General features: G+C 35.5%; 8 protein-coding genes across 9 annotated transcripts; all 8 read right to left on the reverse strand.

Moving 5' to 3' along the window:
- Positions 1-1,039: 1,039 nt before the first annotated feature.
- Positions 1,040-2,000, reverse strand: LOC113109347 (gamma-crystallin M1-like). The gene is made up of 3 exons (XM_026272963.1): positions 1,902-2,000; positions 1,484-1,735; positions 1,040-1,359 (listed from the first exon to the last, which is right to left on the reverse strand). Exons 1-3 carry the CDS (start codon positions 1,908-1,910, stop codon positions 1,084-1,086), a joined length of 537 nt encoding a protein of 178 aa, XP_026128748.1. The 5' UTR covers positions 1,911-2,000; the 3' UTR covers positions 1,040-1,083.
- A 935-nt stretch (positions 2,001-2,935) lies between these two features.
- LOC113109349 (gamma-crystallin M2-like) lies at positions 2,936-3,847 on the reverse strand. The gene is made up of 3 exons (XM_026272964.1): positions 3,775-3,847; positions 3,398-3,640; positions 2,936-3,297 (listed from the first exon to the last, which is right to left on the reverse strand). The coding sequence occupies exons 1-3, from the start codon at positions 3,781-3,783 to the stop codon at positions 3,025-3,027; spliced, it is 525 nt and encodes a 174-aa protein (XP_026128749.1). The 5' UTR covers positions 3,784-3,847; the 3' UTR covers positions 2,936-3,024.
- Positions 3,848-5,542: 1,695 nt separating this feature from the next.
- Positions 5,543-6,444, reverse strand: LOC113109350 (gamma-crystallin M2-like). The gene is made up of 3 exons (XM_026272965.1): positions 6,355-6,444; positions 5,972-6,214; positions 5,543-5,833 (listed from the first exon to the last, which is right to left on the reverse strand). Exons 1-3 carry the CDS (start codon positions 6,367-6,369, stop codon positions 5,558-5,560), a joined length of 534 nt encoding a protein of 177 aa, XP_026128750.1. The 5' UTR covers positions 6,370-6,444; the 3' UTR covers positions 5,543-5,557.
- LOC113109351 (gamma-crystallin S-1-like) lies at positions 6,440-7,952 on the reverse strand. 2 transcript variants are annotated; one of them, XM_026272967.1, is made up of 4 exons: positions 7,935-7,952; positions 7,576-7,818; positions 7,108-7,412; positions 6,440-6,625 (listed from the first exon to the last, which is right to left on the reverse strand). In XM_026272967.1, the coding sequence occupies exons 1-3, from the start codon at positions 7,941-7,943 to the stop codon at positions 7,137-7,139; spliced, it is 528 nt and encodes a 175-aa protein (XP_026128752.1). In that variant the 5' UTR covers positions 7,944-7,952; the 3' UTR covers positions 6,440-6,625; positions 7,108-7,136. The 2 variants fall into 2 exon arrangements, with proteins under 2 accessions (XP_026128752.1, XP_026128751.1); XM_026272966.1 differs by lacking the exon at positions 6,440-6,625 and having other exon boundaries at positions 7,023-7,412.
- Positions 7,953-8,650: 698 nt separating this feature from the next.
- Positions 8,651-9,602, reverse strand: LOC113109352 (gamma-crystallin M2-like). Its single transcript, XM_026272969.1, has 3 exons — positions 9,559-9,602; positions 9,235-9,477; positions 8,651-9,127 (listed from the first exon to the last, which is right to left on the reverse strand). The coding sequence occupies exons 1-3, from the start codon at positions 9,565-9,567 to the stop codon at positions 8,855-8,857; spliced, it is 525 nt and encodes a 174-aa protein (XP_026128754.1). The 5' UTR covers positions 9,568-9,602; the 3' UTR covers positions 8,651-8,854.
- A 3,285-nt stretch (positions 9,603-12,887) lies between these two features.
- On the reverse strand, positions 12,888-13,915 carry LOC113109353 (gamma-crystallin M2-like). The gene is made up of 3 exons (XM_026272970.1): positions 13,902-13,915; positions 13,476-13,718; positions 12,888-13,231 (listed from the first exon to the last, which is right to left on the reverse strand). Exons 1-3 carry the CDS (start codon positions 13,908-13,910, stop codon positions 12,956-12,958), a joined length of 528 nt encoding a protein of 175 aa, XP_026128755.1. The 5' UTR covers positions 13,911-13,915; the 3' UTR covers positions 12,888-12,955.
- A 2,936-nt stretch (positions 13,916-16,851) lies between these two features.
- On the reverse strand, positions 16,852-18,270 carry LOC113108053 (uncharacterized protein C2orf80-like). The gene is made up of 7 exons (XM_026270879.1): positions 18,194-18,270; positions 18,020-18,101; positions 17,780-17,862; positions 17,587-17,677; positions 17,434-17,511; positions 17,106-17,193; positions 16,852-16,985 (listed from the first exon to the last, which is right to left on the reverse strand). The coding sequence occupies exons 1-7, from the start codon at positions 18,232-18,234 to the stop codon at positions 16,852-16,854; spliced, it is 597 nt and encodes a 198-aa protein (XP_026126664.1). The 5' UTR covers positions 18,235-18,270.
- Positions 18,271-19,031: 761 nt separating this feature from the next.
- Positions 19,032-23,357, reverse strand: LOC113108599 (uncharacterized). Its single transcript, XM_026271801.1, has 8 exons — positions 23,275-23,357; positions 23,079-23,189; positions 22,795-22,970; positions 22,536-22,613; positions 22,282-22,321; positions 19,732-21,702; positions 19,445-19,553; positions 19,032-19,324 (listed from the first exon to the last, which is right to left on the reverse strand). Exons 1-8 carry the CDS (start codon positions 23,339-23,341, stop codon positions 19,231-19,233), a joined length of 2,646 nt encoding a protein of 881 aa, XP_026127586.1. The 5' UTR covers positions 23,342-23,357; the 3' UTR covers positions 19,032-19,230.
- Positions 23,358-23,877: the final 520 nt, after the last annotated feature.

Below are 23,877 nucleotides of genomic sequence, written 5' to 3' on the forward strand. Positions count from 1 at the left end.
ACCGCAAAAAGACACAAAAGAGCTTAATTAATTTCTGTGCGCACAACATGTACAATCATGTACACAGAGAGCCACGTCTCACACCAAATGGAGCTTTGCCTTATCGTGTGCTTCAATGGACAATTACATAAAAATGATGTTGAAATACCTCTTGGCGATTATCTTCAAAAAACAGTCAGTTATGTCTTAACTTCTCATAAAAAAATTTGTTCATAAATTACAAAAATGTACGTTTTGATAGTGCACTTTCAAGTCTATGTTCGAAAATGTGAGTGACAGTTAAGGGGTTAAGTGAACGGTTGAGAAAGAAATCGGAAATGCATCGTTATGTTGCCTCTTAATGCAAAATTGTCTTTAATGTTAATCCAAGAAAATAAGAGCGAGAAAATCACTTACTGCTCTTCACTGAATTACACAATAATAGTTTAAATTGGATTATTAGGTTTCTGTACCTGAATGCCTAAAAAAAAAAAAAAATATTTATTTGTTTGTGCTATTTACAAGATTTCAAACAGAGCCAAGGGTGCAACTTGTACCAATGCCCCGCAAACCCCAGCTAGGGCCCTGTGCGCTGCATTCCAGTCCCAGTTCCAATCATTATCAAGTCACTTTTTTAAAATGTAGCTATGACACAATGAGAGCATTTCCTGTTTGTAAGTTATACCAAAAACAGAAGAAGAAAAAAATCCAAAAATGTTTGCTTTGAAACAGCTGACGAAATGCGAAAATTAAAGTATTTTATAAACTTAATGTGTAATGTGCCCAGAGTTCATGTATAGTTTATTAATGTTAAAATAGTATATGTCTTTTATATTTTTTCTGTGTATACCCTTGGCACTTTTGCTTCAATTGTTCAATTTTTAATGCTCAGAGAGAGGGTAGAAAACACTCCTGCAAAACTGTTTTTAGTTTAACAAATCTAAGTGACTTATTTAGGCTATATGTAAAAAAAATTAAAATAACAAATGGATTTAATCTAACAACAACAAAAAAAGATATAATAAAAAAAAATTTATAACCAATAAAAAGTCACCACAGCTAGTTCTGAAAATAATGCTTTATTTCCTTCTATATTCTAGCAGTTTAACACATATCAGTGATACGCCTCATGCTCATGAATCTCATGTTGCTGTATCCCATATCTCTGAAGCTCCTGTACTCTCCGGGTCTGAAGTAGGCCATCCTGCCTCTGTAGTGGGGCTGCTCATAGAAGAGCCAGTGGCCATCCATCACATGACAGGACTGACAGTCAGACATACGGTAACGGTCCATGATGCTGTCACAGTCATCCATCAGCTCATACATCTGTCCTCCGAAGTTGTCCCTCTCGTAGATCCTCATTCTGTACGAACCCCTGTACTGTAAAACAAAGGAAGATTCATTAGAATATCATCATTATTTAGTAGTTTCTATAGTGTTGCATAGTACAGTATAATATGAAAAAAGTGTATACACAACACTGTAAACAAAGTGAGAGTCATACCGGAGGAATCATGCGGCAGGATCTGATTGTGTCGAACATCATGCCCATGCTCATCATGCGCTGCATGTCATGGTACTCGCCCTTCCTCATGAAGAACTGGTTCCCCATGTAGCTGTTGCGCTCATAGAGCATGAAACAACCGCTCTCCACCCTGACTGAACCAACACGGCTCAAGTAAGAGGAGATATCAGTGCAGTCACTCATGCAGTCATAGCTGCGCCCCTGGAAGTTCCTGTCCTCGTAGAAGATGATCTGTTGATGGGGTTGAAAATTCAGGTTTAAAAAAAATAAATAATTATTTCCTTTTAGATCTGAATTGCATAATGTTCATCTTGAGTCTTTAAATATAAACTGGATGCAATATGAACCTAAAGCTTTCTATTAAATATTAAGCTTATACTTATTTCAAATAAATTACCTTGCCCATGATGGTAGTGTGTTGTTTATCTCAGTGCTTCAGCTCACTGTACCAGCTGTACTGTACTTTGATGGCCTTTGCTGGTGGTTTTTATACAAAAACCAGGGGCCCGCATTTTGTTGTTATTCAAATGCCAAAAGCTGATGATCAAGCAGTATGACTTCTGCTGAAATGATCCAGTAAACTGAAACAATAGTTTTTATCCATACTGTACATCTCTAGCAGCTGTTTGTGCATTGTCTTTTACAATATTGGCAAGACTAGTCAACTCCAGATCGAATGTTCTTTCAATATCACAAGTGACATCTTCATGCAAAGTATACTGTAACATGTCTCATTCGAATGTATAACTTTTGGGGCATGTGACTCCAAGTACAGACATAACGTGTGTAACTAAATCATAAAATAATGTTCAGAAATGTGTAAGTGCATTTGCAGTTTCTTGTAATTATGCATGTGCTATTTTTTCAATGTGCTAAACATTTTATTCATTGGAATAATTAAATGTTGCACTGGAAAAATTATATTTTCTGTTTCCTCCATACCTACCTACATGCACATTACAAGCAGGATTGCTACTAGAGGGAGTAATTAAGTTTTCTTGGTACATAAGCTTTCAATTAAGCATGCAAAATTGTATTATTTTGACCATTTAAAATAATGAATAATTTAGCAATTAATGTTTGAGATGTTTGAAATGGTATTATCCATTATCAATATATAACACAATAATAATAATAATAATAATAATAATAATAATAATAATAATCAATATTGTGGTTTTATTTTTATTTTATTTATTTATTATTTATATTATTTATTACACCTAGTGAAAAATCTTTTTGTTAAGATTTGTTAATGTGTAAAAATAAAAATAAAAATAATAATGTATTAATGTAGTGAGAAGGTGAAAAAAGCCAGTTCATTTTGTTATAAGAGACTGGTTTATGATGAGAATTCAGTAAAATCAGAGTACTCTTTTATTACAAATATCATTTTATTTTTATCTGTTTGTTTGTTTTTTATGTCCAGGCACAAGAAGTGAAAAATCTAAATGTTTATAAACAGATGTGTTTATAAACAGGGAATGAACAGTTCATATAAATAAGTGCAAGCAGAATGGCTAATAATCAGTGACTCGTCTGAAGGAGCCCACAATGGCACAGGTAGCACACCAGTCTCGGTATCTCCTGTATTCCCCAGATTTCAGGAAGTACTGCCTCCCTCTGTAGTTGGGATATTCATAGAAGATCCAGTAGCCATTCATCACGTTACAGGAGTACACATGTCGATGGTGAAAACGATCAGACACACAGGGGCAGTCGTCTGTGAATTCCATCATGTGACCTCCGTAGTCCGCTTTCTCATAGATCCTCAGTCTGTATGGTCCCCTGTACTGTTGACGTCAAGACGCAAATGAATGATTCAGAACACTGTTGTCAAAGAAACTGTAATATAAGTGTCTCCACAAAAGCAACACATTCAGTGAAGCTCACCATTGGAATCAGACGACAGGATCGAATACAGCTACTGAAACCCATCCATCTCTGGTAGTCAGAATATTCACCTCGCTTCATATAATACTGGTGGCCCATGTAATTTGGACGTTCATAGATCATGAAACAGCCACTCTCTACTCTGATGGAGTTGCAGCGACTAAAGTAAGTGTGCAGGTCTGTGCAGTCGTTACTGCACTCATAACTACGACCTTGAAAATTTTTGTCCTCGTAAAAAACAATCTAAAAGCCAACAAAAACAATGTTTTGTTTTAGTGCAGAGATTAGGAGAATAATCCGTCAGCGTCAAAGCTTAGCATAAACAGGGGAGGTGCAATTCAATGTAAATGTCATGAAAGTGGTGCCAAAAATCCTACCTTGCCCATGGTCTCCGTTGGAGAGATTCCATATGCTTCCCAAGCTTTTTATACTGCCTCTTGACAAACAAAGTATTGTTATTCAAATGAATACAGGAATATGTCAGAGTACTGGCACATGTTGACCTTTTTGTTCGAGCACAATATTGGTTCAAAAATATGGATTTTACTTGAAAAAGGATATATAATTACATGTTTGGTGTTTTCTCTTGCATGGTCCAGGGAAAGGACTGGTATGACACCCACACATTCACACCACAATGCACACAGAACAATATGGAACATCCCTTTTGCATTAAAGAAGTTGTTCAACAGAGGGAGCAGTTACTGAGATTCCATACTCAACAGCATTGTCAACTGCATTGACATGCTGAATTTTCCAAGAAATTCTTATATATGAAAAAAGAGAATTTAAAGAGAAAAATCCTATTCATCAATTCAGATTTAAGTCAGCTATGTTTTGGAGATGTTACGTGAACATTGTCTCTGATATTCAATTGTCAATCTTTTAGGTGCTTCATGCTCTAGAACATCTATAGATATTTGTTTGTAAAACTTCTAGTTTGTTTCAGCTCTTAGTTAGGCTAACGCAATATTAGCAACAAGCTAAATGCCCACTAAAAGACCCACATACAGTTTTTGATATTTTGTGGCATGTAAAAGAAAATTGTTTATCTATATGACCGCAAAGCAGAGGTTATCAGTTTCACTGTACAGCAAGTTTGACTAACATGTTTCTTTAACATGGACATACGTATTATTTATATGCTTTTAGTAAATGTCTAGTGCATGTAGACATAAATAGCCTTAATATTTAAAGTGGCAAAAATACTACAGTAAAACGTTTAAAACAGAAAATAATGAAGATCAATACAACCACCTCTTATAAGAAGTCCTTTTACTGCAGATAAACCAAACCAAGCTGTATTTAATTTAATGTTTTTGTGATATCATGAAGCATTATATGACTGTTTATATGTGTGTGCAAATAGTATTTTTTTTATTTTTTTTATGTTAAATTTTTTTAGTATTTTAGGAAGAAAAATTACCACTTAATCGCAAAGCCATACATGCGATAAAGTAGAACACTATCTGACAGAACACAATCTGACAGAGTCATCTATCAAGTTCCATTAGCAAAGAAACAACAGCCATGACAAGAGATCAGAAATGTACCTGTATCCATCCAATTAATACCACAACATTATTACTTACTTTCACTTTAAATCCCAATGACCTAATTAAGATCGATTTCATCTTCTTATTCAGTCGTCTTCAAATTATGAAGTTGCGTATCCATCACTGAATATGTGTTTAGGAGCTATAACTTATAGCTTGTATTTTCACTTTAAAAAAAAAATAATTTGGTATTTGATCATCACTTTGTACCACGAAAACATGCATGTGGATTAAAAACATCCTCTAATTTCTCTGAGGTCAATGTGCCTTTAAATAGTGGGGCTGCTTTTGTTTTTTGACAGTCATGGTAATGATAGATTTAACTACAATGAGGGCAGTTAATCCAGATTGAGCCCTGCATTGTTCAGCCAAAAGCATAAACTGTGTGAGAGACAGTTCGTTCTCGGTTTTGCTTAACCAATGAATGTTTTCCAGTCTGGAAAATTAAATTAAATGTGGAATAAATAATTATAGATCAACCACTTGAATTTTTCTGTTATTAATTTCACATGAAAACACTAGAACAGAAATAATAACCAGACAAGCAAAAGTTTCAGTCAAGAGATTTTATTTAGTGCATATGTTACTGCACAATTTATGTTGTCTAGTTGAAAGAGGCTATTCTCCTGAGGGACCCGATTCTTGGGGCCGTTCCTCCCCAGTCGCTGTACTTCCTGTATTCACCTGGTCCAAGGTAGTACATTCGTCCCCTGTAGTTGGGCTGCTCATACAGAAGCCAGTGACCATCCATCACATGACAGGAGTGGATGTCAGATGTATGGAAGCGGTCCATGATGTTAGGGCAGTCTTCCGTGAGTTCTATCATCTGACCTCCCATATCAGCCCGGTCATATAGCCTCATTCTGTAGTTACCAGTATACTGCAAGAAACATTGCAACACATTTATTATTTCAAAATATATTATATTACTAATATATGTTATTACTTTGATCTGATGAACTAGTGCATGGCTGTTTTTTAAACAATGTTTATTTGCTAATTCCCAAAAATCACTTACCATGGGGATCATCCGGCATGATCTGATACAGTTACTGAAGCCAATCATATGCTGACAGTCAGAATACTCGCCCTTACGCAGGAAGTACTGCTGTCCCATATAATTTGGGTGATCATACACCATGAAGCACCCACTCTCTACCCTGATGGAGTTGCATTGGGTAAAATAGGGGTGCAGGTCTGCACAGTCACTGCTGCACTCATGGTGTCGACCCTGAAAGTTCCTGTCCTCATAGAAGATGATCTGTTAAAGATAAATGGTATGATAAATCTATTATACAATAAATGAAATAATGTGATCTTGCTGCTGTAACATGGCTTCATATTATAGTTGAAATCCATCATAAGTCTATTAGTCTATGAGAGTGAGAGTTGCCATCTTACCTTTCCGATAGTCATGTTGGTATCTAGCAGGGCTACTGCTCGACACTGACATTCAGTTTATCACTGTCTTTTATAAAACCTAGAAGCTGCTCTCTGATTGCACAGCATAAAGTATTGTCATTCAAATAAATCTAGCCCGGGGAGAAAGTAATAGGGGGTAGAATCGGGGGGGTATGAAACAATCTGATTATGTTTGGCTTGGCCCTGGTGCAGTTTTTCCATATTCATCAAAATGCCCCATCCCGTCCTGCTTGCAGAAGCTTCAGTCTGACTGCAATCAGCACAATGAATCAATGCAAAAGCAACAGGTCTTATACTGAATCAGTTGAGTAATAGATGGTTCATTGAAGTCTGGATAAAGCTGCAATATTATCATATGATTCATCACATATAATGACCAAATTGAATACCAATAAACTAACATGAAATAAAAAAGAAAGCATTGTGCTCATTTATAAGCAGTAGTATTTAATTAGTCTGCTCTAAGTAGAAACACAGTTACATTGTGAATAATATAGTCAAATATTACGTAAAACATTCTATCAGTCACAAATAAGAAATTTTATAGATTTAAAATGTATAAACATTTATTTCTGAGATTTGACGCATACTAAAGCATGCCTTTGAAAGGCTGAATACTGTAAGTTGTTATTCAATATAACCTATGTTAAGTAATAAAAGCAAATAATTTTATGTCTTGTGTGAGTATGTGTTTACAACAGTGTATATTATTTAAAAAAATAAACATAAAACCTGCTAAGCAGCCTGCATGAATGTTAGTTCTAGTTTTCGTTGATTCGTTTGATGGAACCCACACAGGCATTCGAGCCTCCCCATTCAGTGAATCTTGTGTATTCTCCAGGCCTTATGAGGTACATCCTGCCTTTGTAGTTGGACTGTTCAAAGAAGAGCCAGTTTCCACCAATCACCTTGCAGGAGAATATGTGGTTTGTCTGGAACATGTTCATGACATTTGGACAGTCCTCCACTAGAGCCATCATTTGACCTCCATACTCCATTCTCTCAAACAGTTTCACCTCATGAGAAGATCCCTGTGTCTTGTAGAGAGAAGAACAAAACATGTCTAAATCCACTAATATCTTAATGGTATCTCATTTTTCACTCATTTCACAACTGATATTTAAAGAATGATTACAGTGATAAAAAGTGAACGTTATCATTACTTCCAATGCAACTCACTCAAGCATATAGTATAATCACCATGGGAATTTCACGGCAGGAGCAGACACAGTCATTTTTGCCTAACCAACTTTCAAAGTTTGGGTACTCCCCTTTACGGACCAAGAATGGCTGGCCTTTGTAATGTGGTTGTTCATAGATCATAAAGCATCCACTCTCCACTATGATGGAGTTACAGCAGCCAAGATAGCAGAGCATATCTGCACAATCCCCACTGCATTCATACTGATGACCCTCAAAATTCTTGTTTTCATAGAATATGATCTGATAAATAATAAGAGAGAGAAAACAGTCCATATGCATACAGGAAAACCAGTGTAAATATCAGGTAAACAATATTTTTGTATGACTTTCTCACTTTCCTTACAGTAGTGATTTACCTTCCCCATTTTCGACAGCAGTTGTGCCATGTGTGTGTGACGCTCTATGGTACTGTATATATTCACACTAAGTGCCGACACTGTATATGTCATTCATATTATAATTACACACACAAAAATGCTTTTTTGCCATTTGGTTTTAAAAAGTTTTGTTATAATTATGTGGTATTAACATGTATGGAAATTATTAAAACATATTAGAATGAAATGATTAATTAAAATTAATTTATAGAAATTATTAATGTTAAGTGTACAGTACATGTATTTATTAATGTATTTATTAATTAATTCAGGTTATTGATTATTTAATGTAATTATTATGGTATTATTTATTTTCTATACATTATATTACATTATATATATATATATATATATATATATATATATATATATATATATATATATATATATATATATATATATATATTCAGTACATACTTTACACTCTAAAAAATATGTTTGATTACTCTTTAATCCATAGCAATTTAGAATTCAATTGCATCAGGTTTTACTTGAACCAAACTTTGTATAAGTCGCACCCCATATTTACATGACTATAACAGTCTATATATCTATATAAACATTGTATTAAACACAAGCCATATCATTATGAAGCAAGTTTTGTACACTTCATCTGTTTATCATTAGTTATTTACCATGAGTGAGCATTAATATAAGGCTGGAGCAGATAGACAGAACACTCAAAACCTGTCTCATAGAGGAAAGCGTCTCTATAGTTTTATTCAGTTCTCCGAACAGTGTCAGGCAGTCTGGCAGCCTATAACAAGAGTCGTCATCAGGCAGTGACTCCTCCAGGTAGAGGGTGCAAGAACAAAACTCAAGACACTTAAGCACAGACACCATTTTATTTAGTGTGTGAAAAATGGCATACAGCAGACATTTCACAAGGACTCCTTTCTTTAGAGATCCATGATTCGTCTGATGGAGCCCATCCTGGAACTCATGCCGCCCCAATCACTGTATTTCCTGTACTCGCCGGGCCTCAGGTAGAAATGCCTGCCTGTGTAGTTGGGCTGCTCATAAACAAGCCAGTGACCATCCATCACATGGCAGGAATGGAAGTCGGACATGTTGAAGCGGTCCATGAGGTTGGGGCAATCGTCCTCAAGCTCCATCATCCTTCCACCCATGTCCTGGCGCTCATAGAGCTTCATTCTGAAGGGCCCACGATGCTAACGGGTACAAAAAAAAAAAAAAAAAAAACAGGCTGAGTGCTTCATTTAAATGTGTTAAAACAAGAACATTTATACTTCAGATAACAATTAGCTTCGGTCTTTACCTCTGGGATCATACGACAGGATCTGACGCAATCATTCATCCCCATGGTACGCATGTAATCAGGGTACTCGCCCCTTCTCAGAAAGTACTGGCGTCCCATGAAATTGGTTCGGTCATAGACCATGAAGCAACCGCTTTCCACTCTGATGGAGTGACAGCGATTGAAGTAGGAATGCAGGTCAGCACAGTCACTCATGCACTCATGATAACGGCCGCCGAAGTTCCTATCCTCGTAAAAGATAATCTAGAGGAAACATTGTACATAATGAGAGCAGCACAATAATAATTCATACATGGCTAATGTGTTATTCTAATTTGTACAGACTTTTCCCATGTTTGTGTAGGCTTTGAACTTTTTCCTATGTAGGTGTCAAATGCAGCTGGAACTATAAATATATATCCAAGAAAATAATGGTACTGCTGTTTGTGTTGTCTTTTAAATCACAGTGTTCTCATGTCAGCAGAAACTGTACAGGAATATTGCATACACTGACAGTTTTACCCCAAACAATAACTTTGATTGCCTCTGTAACATTAGTTTTTCCAGCAAATGCTGCTCTGTTGAAAGCTGCTGAAAAGGTTTGGGAATAACAATAGTGTTATTTGTCTGCATTTATTTTAACATTACATATCACAAGTCTGTTTATATGTTTAAATAAGAAAATTTGGTTGCACTTTATTTTACAGTTTGTGTACGTGCATGTACTTATAGTGTACTTAAAGTGTATTTATCTAAGAAAGTTCTGGTAATACAAGGTAACTACATGGTGTAGGGTTAGGTTTAGGGGTAGGTTCAGGGTTAGTACCTATTTATTACATAGTTATTGTAATTACTATAATAAGTACATAGTATGTAGGGGAGAGCAGGGGCGAAAGTACCATTTTTCAGAAAAACATCATTTTAAAAGAATGTTGTAGACAGAGATATATTTCTGCTGTGGTCAGTAACTCAGAAGTGTGGTCTAGCAATACCAGGTGGTATTTTGTGGATATGCAGAAAGGCTTCAGTATAATTTCAATTTGAACTTAAGTTGCACATTGTTACTTTCGACTCCATCGGTTGGGACAAAAGTTACACACAGGTGGGTTAAAAGTAACACAACAATATAAGCTAGATTTATTTTCTGTTACTCTTATTTGTATTAAGTATACCTGACTATGACCTTGTTAATATGTAACTGCAAACATATTCTGTCTTTTATTTTTGCAAATAAAATTATAAAATTACATATTTATATTTATATTTTTATTTTAAATTTAAGTTTCATCAAATGTCTCAAAACCCGACTGTACAAACTTTATTTTTTATTTATTTTTATTTTTTTCAGTGTATTTTTATAAAACATTTTTTCAACAGAATGAACAATATAATAATTAAATTACATTGGCATAATATAAATTCTAAACATAATGTAACAGTAGGCCTATTCATGTTTCCAACCAGTTGTTTTTATGCATAAATTCAAAATGTGCATTAAAACATCTGGAAACACTGCAAATTCATAGGTGGAGGTGTAAAATCTAAGGTAGGGCTAAAACGTAAATATAACTAAGGTAAATGCGAGGTAGGAGCTGCCCAGGGGCCTGTACCATGATGGTAGCTGAACAAATTCAGAGTTACAGGATTAGTTTTGAGTTGACAAAACCAAACCTCTCCAATCCGGCTCTGTTGGTACCATGATGCTGTTCATCAACTTTCTTTGTCAACTCAGGCTTTGATCCTGAGTTTGTGGAGCGCGTGCACATGAATGTGTGACATCACTGGCGAACAGCCAATCACGAGCCTTGCAACAAAAAGCAAGTTTGATTTACTTCTCGTGAGAGACCCAGCGAGATTCGAAACTAAAGGTTAAAGGTTTTGCTAAAGGTTAAGAGACTGAAGAATATGACAAATTTAACCAGGACAAATAAAATAAATAATCTTGCTCTATCAGTGAAGTCACAAGTGAAACTTGTTAACTTAGTTCATACATTTGAAAATATACAGTGGTAGAGACTAGAACATGTAAGGTCAGATTTTTTATTTTTTTAAATAGTGCAATCTTTTGATACTACAGCTTATATATATCATATGATCGGTATACATTTATATTTATTTAAAATAAACGATTTATAATAACTGTTTAACTAAAATTGCTTGTGTGTAAAAGATAAATAATAATAATATGAACCACAATAATTATATAAATCATTAAATGACTGAGTAATTATCATTAAAGCCAGACTTCTTTTTTTTTTTTTTTTTTTAGCATTAGTGACATTTAATTTGGAGCAAGATAAACTGGAGTGACTTTGTGTCAGACATGTGTCACTTTTCTCACATCTGATTGGTCCAGCTTCAGTTTGAGATCTCTAACTCAGAACATAACCTGCCCTGGAGCAGGTTAGCCGTGGAGTGTAAGTTACTATGGCAATGAATGCAGCTAAAAGCCAAGCCACTTACATGGTGCCTATAACCCAGGATTGGTGCAAACTAAACTGAAACTTACCTGGCTAGCCAGATAATCCAGCTTCATGGTACAGGCCCCAGATGTTCCTCTATGTCCAGAAACTCTCTCTCATAAACATCTGGATAAAACCAGACCACTGTTTGTCTTTCTGACCCTCACTCAGACATATTCTTTTGATATAATATGACATAAACATTTTAATAAATGATGCAAGAGACAGAAATTCACAGAATAGCATGTACCGGAACAAAAGAAATACTTCTTGTCACTGTAGCGGGACAAACGTAACAACTGTTACTTTCGCCCCGCCAGAAACTCCTGACATTTAAACCTGATTTACTTTTATACTAAAAAACTTTGATAATGCAAACTTCATGATGTGTTAAAGCACTAAATAACCTGTAGATTGATCATTACTGTAACACATGAAACAAAAAAAACAACACAACTAATGAAAAAAAATTACCGCTTCAATAATTTACTTTTTGTACTCGAAAACAGTTTTACGGACCTAACTTCGGGAAATGATGAGGAAATCACGTGATATTTCCCAGCTCCATCAAGGATTGAATGCTGAATATACCGTCATAGCTGGGAATGCAAATGCAGTAATAGGCTCTGAGAAAATCGCTTTGTTACTTTCGTCCCACGTTACTTTCGAAATTGTATAATGCCTTTAGTATAGCCAATGTTTATCAGGAAATCTATTCAAGAAATATTTGTATGTACAGTTTTGTTAACGAAAGTCTCATTGCCATGATCTATCTCACTATAAGTGTATTGCAGCAATGATTCTAACTCTTTGTCCAGTGTAAGATGGCTACCTTATCAAACAGAAGACATCAAGGCTTTGTTAGTGATCTGAATTGGTTACCGGAAGGAAAAGTTCTATGTAACTGCCATTAGAAAAGTTGAGTTTGTAGGGCTCAAAACCTTTTTTTACAATCTACCACAACCAATGGTGGCTTCCTACGGTCCATACTTTATATAATTTCTCTGACATGCTATAATTTGATATTGGTATGTAATACCTACAGTTTATTATTAAATCCTTTACACTGGCAAACATCTAATCCTAATACTAATCCTTTAAGAATAAAATATACTTTCCCAGAGATGCCATACAGCCTGAAATCTACATATGCTTGATCATGGACAGCAGTAATCAACACACCTGCTGAATGAATACATACACTGCCAAGCATTTGGCTTTGTGATATTTTATTGACAAGTCAATGCCAGAAAGACACAATGATCTTCATAATGTGAACTCTAAAAATCAGTGATTCTGCGGAAGGAACCAATGGTGGCACACACGGCACCCCAATCACTGAACTTGCGATACTCGCCAGGAGGCATGAAATATTGACGACCTCGATAACTGGGGTGCTCATAGAAGGTCCAGTAGCCCTCCATGACATTGCAAGAGTGAACGCTGCGGCACTGGAAACTCTCATGAATGGACTCGCAGTCATCACTGAATTCCATCATCTGACCTTGGAAATCTGGCCGATCATAGATCCGGATGCGGTAGGACCCATCACTTTTCTGCAAAACATTTCAAAAGACTTTTTTAAATAAAGGTTAAATGGCATTTGAATGTCTGCAGTGAAAATGTGTACAACACCACAAAATGCAACAGATTTACACAGCATGGGTTCTGAGAACTAGAGATTTCAGTGGCAGTGAACAGCAAAGATAGAATAATACAATAAAATAAAATAATAAATGTAGAAGTTGAAATAGAAATCACAACAAATATTACGGAATCATTAACATGCATTTTACTCACATAGGAAAATGTACGGCATGAGCGAATGGTGTCATTGTAGCCCATCCAGCGGTGGTATTCAGGATATTCACCTCTGGTTAGCACATACTGGAAACCAGAGTAGTTGGGCCTTTCATATAGGACCCAGCAGCCACTCTCCACTTTTATAGAGTTGCATCGATTGAAATGAGTGTGCATGTCTGGGCAGTCTGTGTCGCACTCATAGGAGCGACCTTGGAAGTTTCTCTCCTCATAAAATATAATCTGAAATCAAAAAAGCAAATGAAACAGACAACTGTGACAGGTCTGTTATTCTGTTTATAGTCATAGTAGCATTAATTCTAATTAGCATTTCAGTATTAGCAACTGTTCAATCAAATACTAATGTTAACTTTACTAACGAGATGCAAAAATAATGAAGATATAATTTTTGAAAGTCTCATTTACCTTACTCATTTTGATGCGAGCCTCTGGAAACAGTCCTAAACATGAGAAACAGTCGAACAAACTAAGGCACGGGGACTGCTTTATAAACCACCATCTACATGGAGGATCAAAAACTTTATTTGTCCTTTCAATGACTGGGATTTGGCACTCTGATGGTGGTGCCAACCTCTTAATCCTATCCATAGATTTAAAAGCCCTGATTCATCAAATCAAAATTCCTAGCTGGCAAATTACTGACCTCAGCTGCCCTCCTCTGTTTTGATCCAGACACTAATGAGATGCTTTATGTGATGGAATTATTGCTTATGACATGGAATGCATAAACATCCAAAAATGTTTAGAAAGTAATAGTTCAAGAATTTTATTGATTACTGTAAAATTAAAGTGTAAACATTGAATCTTCTTTCACATGTAAAATGAAAATGCATGGGCAAATTAATTATTATTCACACCTTATATTTCTAAAATAACACTATGTATGAACACTTAGCACTAATACTAAGAAAGTTGGTAAAAAGTATTGGTATTTATAAAATAAACCCAGTCAATTGATCGGCTGTCTTTATTATTACATTATATTTGAGTTTTCTCATCTTTTGATTTTTTTACAGTGTGGTTGTGAACAAAGTTAGGAAAGAACTAATATTTTAACAATAAGGACAAAATAAGAAAAACCTGAAATAATGTTACATGTGTATAATAAACAATGAAATTGATTATTTGCTTGTTATACAGCAGCTGTTTTCAGTCCTGCAGAGATTCTTGCGAGCCCTCGTAGTTTGCGGCTTCATCTTTTAAGGAGTCCTCGCTATCCTGTATTTGACAAAATATAGGTGCACAAATTCTAGTACACAATCTAAGCACATGATGGCAGTAATTTTGTACTTTTTCAGTACATTATATTACTGAGTGTATGGGTCATAACAGATTTTGGTCAAATGTGAGGAACAGCTCACCGACACTCACACTAAATGAGGAGCTAGAAGAGGAGGTGGAGGAGGACTCCAGTTTCTCTATTAACCTCCTAAGACCCGAACATTGGTTTGGCATGCATTTTAGATTTCTTCTAGCTATTTGGGGTTAGGAGGAACCAATAAATATAATAACAAGAAATTATCTTTGAACATGAAGCTCTTTTTGAAAAAAATGATGTCCACATATGTGGACACTTGGTCTGTATTCACAGAAAACAATCAAGACACCATTGTGTAACAAAGTGCAAATCTCTTTTATTTAAATACTGGGTACTGTACCTGAAAAATTTTTATTGTTACTGTTGCATATATAAATGTTTCAGCTGAACATGCAACATGGATCTGGAAAAACACCATTTGTAAGAAACAAGCTGTCATATCACATAACAGCCCAACTGATGTGTTGAGTGGGTACCCACTCCTAGCTAGTACTGTAGCATTGGAGCAGTATACAATCAGTTTCATTAAATCTTTATCAATATACTGGTTTACATAGTCCAGTGGGGTCCAGCCTTCTCTGTCGAGCTCAGTTTACTCCTCAGGCTCAAACTGGCTAGGTTTGGGGTCAATTGAGCAGCCCTCCAGCGCACTCCTCATCCTTGCATGGGTTGTCTTGGAAAGCTTGGTCCTGGTGTTGGCTCTTCAGGGTCATCATTTTAGCCATCAGACTCAAGCTGCTGAGTCTGACGTCTGGGAGTGCGCAAAATGGCAATGCTATGGTCTGAACGATAACCATAAGTTTCACCACGGAGACGTTTACGTCCCCGGCTGGCCTCAGTGCACTGTGGAGTGGGGTCTTCATCCCCACTACTCTACTCCTCACTGCTGCTTGGCTCCTGTTGTGGAGGATGGTAATCAACATCCTCTACGGGGTCGTCAATGTCAGACAAGTCCTCTACCTCTGAGTTGTCCCCAGCAATTGACTCCAAAACTAATTCCAGTGCCTTTGAAAGAGCAATACGCCCTGAAAATGATATCAGGAGAAAAATAAAATAAAATTCAATGTAAAGTTATTTATCATACATGCAACGTCAATTTGTACTGTTGTAAACTATTGTAAATTGATGTTTTCTAACAAATTCTTCCCAAACTAAATTTTTTGCTAAAGTTTTTACATTTTCAGCGAATAAAAAATCAATGTAGAGTTATTTATCACACATGCAACTTCAATTTATACTGTTGCAAACTATTGTAAATTTATATTTTCTATCAAATTCTTCCCAAACTACACTTTGGCTAACATTTTTACATTTTCAACAAATAAAAATCAATGTAAATTTATTTCACACATGCAATGTCGATTTATACTGTTGTAAACTATTGTAAATTTATATTTTCTATCAAATTCTTCCCAAACTACAATTTTGCTAACATTTTTACATTTTCAATGACTAAAAATCAATGTAAAGTTATTTCACAGATGCAATGTCAATTTATACTGTTGTAAACTATTGTAAAATGATGTTTTCTAACTAATTCTTCCCAGACTACATTTTTGCTAACATTTTTACATTTTCAAAGACTAAAAATCAATGTAAAGTAATTTATCACATGTGCAATGTCAATTTATACTGTTGTAAATTATTGTAAATTGATGTTTTCTAACAAATTCTTCACAAACTATGTTTTCACAGTTAAATTTTTTGCTAACATTTTTACATTTTCAACAAAGTTAAGTCCCACTGTCCACATATGTGTACTTCAAGTTTAGCGAAATAGTAAATCTTTACTGTTACAAAAATTTGTCAAATTTTCATGCCATATTAATCATACAACACCATTATGCATAACTTAACAAGAATCAACAATTAAATTTTATTAGATTTTTTACCTTGTGGACGTTTTGGTCTGGTGTGGCTGACTGAATTTTCAGATGTGTTCGCCGCCATCTTGGAATTTCTGTGTAAAGTGTTTTTCTCTTCTGACCCCACCGGATGGCAGTGTAAGTGTCCATGTTTGTGTACAACAGGTTCCAGTTACACAGAATTAAGTTTTATGGTGCACACAACTAAAAATGTGATGTCCACATATGTGGACGCCAGGTCGTAGGAGGTTAATGGAGAGACCTCCTGTTTACGGTGTTCCTTGATCCAGCGTTTCAGTACCCGGGCTGATGAAGAGAGTAAATAAATACTTTAACAGGATAAAGAAACCATTTTGTTCTGTTGTTAATGATCACTTTTTAATACTGTATTATATTAATGGGTTTGATTGCTATGAAGGCACATACTGTGTTTTCTTGAGTGGTCTACTGCTTTGAATGAACTGAGCATAGCAAATGGATGATAAGAGAGGGAGAATGGGTGAACAATATTGCCCTGTTGAGAAAAATGTTTGAAATCACAAAAAAATCTGAATAGAAATGTTACAGAAATTTACTTGGGCTCCTAAATGGGTCCCTCTTGTTTGAGAACCACTGCATAATATAAAGTGCCAGACTAAACAACAATTTAAAGGATTCCTTTTTTTCAGCCCAGATGTATATAATTCCCATTCTCATCCAGCGTGACATTTGTTCACTCAGGTGACAAACATAATAGATGAAAACTGTAACATACCTTAGTATTATTATGAGGGTAAGATGACACTGGTTTGCAATTGTACAGAGACAGAATATCTTCTATAGGTAAGCTGTTCTGAAAATCAGAGAAAAATGATATGGCTTGTGGACAAAAACATAAATGCTGTTGAAACCGGTTTGTTCTCCTTACCAGAAGCATTCCAGCAAAGGAAGAAAGGATCATTGCTTCTCTTTCCAGGTGATTAGGGTACTGGCTAATATGTTTTAAACTGCCAATTCCTCTACAAACAACATATCATTGCCAAATGTGACGCAAACACTGCAGATAAAAATAAATCTATTGTACAAATATAAATAGGCTACCAGTTATATAAAGTACTCACATGTAGTCATTTTCAGCTGCATTCTTCCCATTATCTTTATTGAGCCACCACAAAGCTACACTTATAGCCAAGTCATAATGGGCCTATATGAATATGCAGATGTATTTAGAACAAGCCCTATGCCTTAATCTTAAATCAATTTATTATAATGTAAGAAACGAAAACAATAGCAACTAATATCTGTACTCTCTCAATAAGACAAACCTATCCTAAACTTTAATTTTAATATCGATCACTTACCAAATCATCTAACATTGTAGAAGAGCTTTTTCCCTTTGGATCAAAACCAGTTTCTCTGAGTCGCTGTCCAATATATTCATCACTAAAAAAGTTTTTAAAAAGCTTTGTTTTTCAAGTGTTCTCTTACAAAAGAACAATTTACGATCACTTGTGAATGTATTTCATGTTACTTACAGCAAAGTTTTAACATCTCTCTTCACTCGCTTGACCTCCATTTTTCAGACACTTGAAACACTCGATTCTTAATGTCTTTATTTCAAGATTTAGTCCGGAATAATAGCAGAAATCCCATTAAAACAGCAACATTAGGAAAAATAAATATTACAAATTATATATATAAAAAGCACCACGAGTATAACTTTACCTAGTAGTTAATCCTCTGCCAGGGGCAACACTAAACACAGGAAGCAAACTTCAAACTATATTTTGGCTTCCTACGAACAGGAAAAGTGAGATAAACATTTGTAAGTGTTAGGTTACCAAAGGCATCTGATGAGATTAACATTTGGAAGAAATTACAAATTGGGATGCTCCAAAAAAAAGTATTTGACTGTAAGCCCGTAACATTTGAATTCAGTGCATTTTCTTAAAACAAATAGATCGCCTCAACAAATAGAAAGTAATAATTTTCTTGAAAACACATTAAAAGAAAGCTCACTGAAACTTACCTAAAACTCAGATACCAACACTTCCTGACAGCACAATAAGATAACTATATATCAGAAGTTTTAGTCCACTCTCATACAATATACACCGGTTAAACAGACACTCCTACTCTGTCTCAGAATTGTAGTCGTCTCAGGTGAACAGTCCTCTAAATTATTCATTCAGTCCTTCAATCACTTTAACACTGTTGGCCAGTGCCTGGTTACAAAACACACAGACTTGACTTTCCTACATATATCTTGATAGGAAAGAGATGAGATAATGAAACAGCTGACTTCCATATGACCAGTATGAATGCAACAGAGGGATAAAAAGCAAAATTAACAATAAATTAGAACGCAGCATCTTAATAGAGCAAGTTTTCTTTATTAACCAATAAAATAATCTAAAATTTAAACAATATTTCCTATATATACACAAGAATGAAAAAGAGCTGAGATCTGAAGGCAAGTTAACAGCTGTGATTAAAAACAATTAGTTTAAAATCCATCTTAAACATTTGCATTACATAAAAAAGACCAAATAAAATGAAAAAAATAAGTAAATCACTCCTTAACACGTTTCTTCTTCTTTTTGTCTTTGAACACCGGAGAGTTTAAGAATTTTGTATCAGAGTATTTGTCCCCACGCCTTATCTTGCTGTAGAAAAAACAACAACAACAAATCAATCAATTAAAAAAAAAACTGTATAAAGACACTAATACATTATATTTTATTGTTTTACATTAGATTGTGTTATATCATTCAAGTGTAACTCACCAGTTGAGGGCTGGTTCTTTGTATGAGACTGGTGCTGCTCTTCTTCGTGATCTCCCGCAATCAGAGTTATGCCCTGTATTTGTTAGACTCTTCATAACCCTGCCTTCTTCTGTTTGCAGAATGAAAATATATAAGATACAAACAAATATAAGACATACATGAAATGCAAAAAAAGTAAAAATAAAAATTAACTCGTGTCAAATTGTATATGTATTAAAAGCATACTAATATGTATTATTGTTTCTTCTTAAAAATACAAAGCTTTTCGACTTATTCATAAGGTTTACCTGGAGCTTGGTGCCTCAGGTCTGAGTCGTGGTCCTGGTAAATGTCCATAGTTTGACAGCGGGTGTCTAGTTGAGGGCTGTGGGCAGAGCTTTCATCTAAGAGTGCTTCAGTGTAACCATCAAGGGTCTCCCAGGGAGGCCTCTCTTCTGTGAATTGAAGGTCCTTTGTGGGTCCACTAAAACCATCTGAAGTCACACTGTATTTTTCCATGACAAACATGCTTCTGTTCATCACAAGTGAAACATTATCCATTTCATTAGTAAAAACATCATGTTCAGAAATGTTGCTGGAAGCCCCACTGTCAGTCTTTTCCTTAAGGGGTGATTCATCACAAGATGAAACAACGTATGTTTTCCTGCACCTGCCCTCAAGAGCTTGGTTGGTTTGATCCAAATTTATGCTAAGAGAGTCCACGTTGATATGGTCAGTCTGATCTAGCTTATCAACAGAGGACGGGAAACTAATTTCAAGGGTTTCAGCATTGTGTTCAAACCTGAGGTCCTCCTTTGAGGCCGAGCAATGAGATATTACTGGTAGCTGTAAAGTATTAGACAAAGACCTGTATCCTGCTCCATTCTGAAGATCAGTCTCATCTTGCCTTTTAGTCAACAGCTTTTCATCCACACTCACAGCACAACTGTTTTGTTTCTTTGTTAATGCTTTAGGATTTTCTCTTGGTGCAGCAGCAGCTTTCTTCTTTTTTATTTTATCTGCCCCCTCTTTTCTGTGTTTTTTGGCTTTGCCAGTCACTGATGGCATTAATTCAGAGGGTTCCTGTACAACGCTGACATTCACATCTTGTGAACATTCTGGATGATGGGTGTTTTCAGTCAGTATCTCAGGAAAATCATGCTCTGGCTCCTTGTGCTGTTGTGCAATATTATCTGAACCAATACTGAGAGGTGTCGTTTGGGTTTCTGATATTACTTCCTGTAAACCTTCCAATCTTCTGGGATCTTCTAATATATCGGTTTCATTTAAAAATGAATTCCTGGTGATTAATGATTGACTTGCCTGTATCACAAATGTTCCTCTGTTTTTCTGTGTCTTGCACTTTTCAGACTGAGGAAGAGGATGTGCTGGAGTTTTGTTTTTATGTTTCTGAACTGCGGCCTCATCGACATGGACATCCATACAAGCAGTCTCTGGGCATAAATCACTGGCAGATTGAACATTTTCATGCATATCCGATAAACTGTGATCCATCATAAGGGACAAGACTTTGGTCTTCCTGCTCTTCTGAGGTCTTAGCTCAACTTGATCTGTAATTGTTCTCCTTGTTTCCCGGGTAGCATGGGACTCTTTAGCTTTGCTTTTAGCAGCTTTATTTGAAATATTTCCATGTGAAGGAATTGCCTTGCTTCTTTCAAAATTCTGAAGCTCAAGATCACTAAAACAATCATTAAAAATGTCATTAGGAGGATCTTGGGAGATCAGGTATGTTTTTCTTGGATCTGGGTTTGTTTCTTTCAGTTTACATGTACGTCTTCTACTTTTAGAAGAACGAGAGGTGACATGAGTCTTCCTGCGTGCAGTTATTGAATCCATTTGCTGCCCATTCTCCACCTCGCTCTGAACGGTCGGAGAGCACTGCTGTGTGACAGCATTCATCTCTTTTGGCACAGCTGATGTATATTCTGATCTACTAAATTCAACTGGTACATCTTCCTTTGCAGTTATAAACTCACTACCTTTGTCTGACAGACACAAATCCTTCTTTTCCTGGTGTTGTTCTACAACTCTAGAGGTTTTTCTGGCACTTGTTTCAACTGTTACTATTTCAGCAGCACTGTCACTAACAGTCATCTCCATTTCAGAGTCATATATGGTGTTTTGCTGTGCTGGACTCTCTCTCTCTTGGCTGGGAGCATCTCTGTCTGAATTCATGGGTTCAGACTGAACATGATCCTGCAGTGGACACAAAGGTCTGTTTTGCAAACTCTCAGCCTCTCCCATTTCAGTGATTTGGTCTGAAAAATAAATCACAAATTAAATAACAGCATCAAGACGTATTTTTTTAGCTGTAATGTACAGAGAAATTAATATTAGCTTGATTTCTATGAGTTTACATAACAGTGCCAATCATTCCAACTTAACAAAACTTGACTGACATTCTTAAAGAGATAGTTCACCCAAAAATAAAAATTCCCTAAGCGTTTTGTTTATCTTCAGAACACAAATTATATATTTTTGATGAAATCCAAGAGCTTTCTGACCCTGAATAGACACCAACGTAACTGACACATTCAAGGCACAGAAAGGTAGTATGGACATCATTAAAATAGTCCATGTGACATCAGTGGTTCAACCGTAATGTTAGGAAGCTACGGGATTGCTTTTTCGGCACAAAGAAACAAGAGTAATGACTTTATTCAACAATTTCAAGCTCAGAAAGCTTGGTTCAGAACATGAATAAATTTGTGTTCTGAACATGAACTAAGGTTGTGGGTTTGGAACAACACAAGGGAGAGTAATTAATGAAATTATTTTGCCTTTTTGGGTGAACTGTCCTTTGTGAACAATGAACAGCCTACACATTGTTTTCATACCTTCACTGGTGTTGTGTTCCATGTCCATACTGTCTGGATCCTTTAAAATAATAATTAGCTTTAATATGAATTATAATAAAAATATTTATTAATAATATTGTGTCTATCTAACAAATAGCTATATGTGAACAATCACAGAATCTCGGCTGAAGTACTGAAAAGTAATACTATGCTGATTATTCTTATTAACCACAACAACAACAACTAAAATAGCCATATAATTTAATTAATAGACAAATATATTAACTGCTTACCTCATCATTACAAAAAATGTCAACTGCCTTTGACATCCAGTTTAGAGAGGAGTCATAAAACTCTCGTATAATTCCAAACTAGAGACAGCAAAAAAATAAAAATAAATAACAACATAAAAAAAAAAATTTAACTGCACTGGTATTAAATATAATGCATGTTCTTTGTTTTTTAAAGTCCAGCACAAGCTCAATGTTTTCAAAACCTAGTGTGAATCTTGATATACAGCCATATAACTGGTTTTGACTGTCACAGACTCACCAGTTGTTTGTTTTTATGACGCTGATGAGCAAGATCAAAATGAGTTGTCTGCGCATCTTTCCTCAGTCGCACAACCTCTGCCTCCAGCTCTCTGCTCTTCTGCTTCTGAGCAACAAGAGCCAGGGCCAGAGCCTTGTTGTTGCCTTTCAAAGAAAGCTTGAAGAATGATGAGGTATCTAAGATATAACAAAAGCTCCAGTTATTGACACGGATCAAACCCTAACAAATAAGAGCACAAGCTACATCAGTAATGAAAGCAAGTGAATCTGTTTAGCATTTCTTACTGTGTATTTTGGTCTTTATCTTTGCTGCGTACACTGTTGCCGCCTGTTTGCCCATTCTTATGTTTTCCTTCTTCTCTTTAGACGCCATTACCAGCGTTTTATCATTGGGAGCTGTAATAAATACATGACTGATAATACCACGGAGGAATAAAACCGTTAACAATAATGAATCAATATTCCGACTAACGTTACTCACCATTAATAAAAGAAGATGACAAATTCGACTCTTGATGATGTTTATCTTTGTACTTGTTAAAATGCATTTCTTCTCAGATAACAAATGAGCATAAACATGAAATCGGTTTACACTTATTTAAAACCAAACAATTGCGCGGAATCTTAAAATTCTTCTTCTCTTGTTGCTAATAGAGCTTGTAGAATCAACTGTTTAAGCGTCGCCACCTACTGGATTAAATCTGTAACGTGACAAGCTTTAGCACGAGAGCCTCGACGGACATGTAAAATGTCATGAAATGAATAACATAACATAATCAAGTAATGTTATAAAGAATAATAAGAAGCAAATAAAGGATAACATAATTACATATCACAAATCGAGTGTATTTTGTATTAGGTGTATTTCAAAATAAAAGCTTAAACACAAAATCGACTTTAATAGAATAATTATGTGCATTTAAACGTGGTAAGAGCATCAAAAGACCTTCATGATACAAAACCACACGAATATGACACCACTTCCTCCCTAATTTAAGAGACCATTTCCCTGATGATAATCCTCTGATCGCTATATCCATTAAGCGGTTACTTTTATTTTGGAATGTGAGTCGGTATTTCCGGT

Source organism: Carassius auratus, chromosome 9 (genome assembly GCF_003368295.1).
Source record: "Carassius auratus strain Wakin chromosome 9, ASM336829v1, whole genome shotgun sequence".
NCBI lineage: Eukaryota > Metazoa > Chordata > Actinopteri > Cypriniformes > Cyprinidae > Carassius > Carassius auratus.

Bases quoted from the DNA above. Each gene is read 5' to 3' on its own strand.
- LOC113109353 (XM_026272970.1), bottom strand. The intron at 13,232-13,475 runs GTGAGTAAAATG...AATGTTTTGCAG, and splicing joins CATGCCGTACATTTTCCTAT to AAAAGTGATGGGTCCTACCG.
- LOC113109351 (XM_026272967.1), bottom strand. The intron at 7,413-7,575 runs GTGATTATACTA...TCTCTCTACAAG, and splicing joins CCTGCCGTGAAATTCCCATG to ACACAGGGATCTTCTCATGA.
- LOC113109347 (XM_026272963.1), bottom strand. The intron at 1,360-1,483 runs GTATGACTCTCA...TTTGTTTTACAG, and splicing joins CCTGCCGCATGATTCCTCCG to TACAGGGGTTCGTACAGAAT.
- LOC113108599 (XM_026271801.1), bottom strand. From the start codon at position 23,341: ATGCATTTTAACAAGTACAAAGATAAACATCATCAAGAGTCGAATTTG. The intron at 22,614-22,794 runs GTGAGTCTGTGA...TGCTGTCTCTAG, and splicing joins GTCATAAAAACAAACAACTG to TTTGGAATTATACGAGAGTT. The intron at 19,554-19,731 runs GTAAACCTTATG...TTCTGCAAACAG, and splicing joins CCTGAGGCACCAAGCTCCAG to AAGAAGGCAGGGTTATGAAG.
- LOC113109352 (XM_026272969.1), bottom strand. The intron at 9,128-9,234 runs GTAAAGACCGAA...TGTACCCGTTAG, and splicing joins CCTGTCGTATGATCCCAGAG to CATCGTGGGCCCTTCAGAAT.
- LOC113109349 (XM_026272964.1), bottom strand. The intron at 3,298-3,397 runs GTGAGCTTCACT...TGACGTCAACAG, and splicing joins CCTGTCGTCTGATTCCAATG to TACAGGGGACCATACAGACT.
- LOC113109350 (XM_026272965.1), bottom strand. The intron at 5,834-5,971 runs GTAAGTGATTTT...TGTTTCTTGCAG, and splicing joins CATGCCGGATGATCCCCATG to TATACTGGTAACTACAGAAT.
- LOC113108053 (XM_026270879.1), bottom strand. From the start codon at position 18,234: ATGGAGGTCAAGCGAGTGAAGAGAGATGTTAAAACTTTGCT. The intron at 17,863-18,019 runs GTAAGTGATCGA...ATATTCATATAG, and splicing joins CTACAATGTTAGATGATTTG to GCCCATTATGACTTGGCTAT. The intron at 17,678-17,779 runs GTGAGTACTTTA...TGTTGTTTGTAG, and splicing joins GCAGCTGAAAATGACTACAT to AGGAATTGGCAGTTTAAAAC.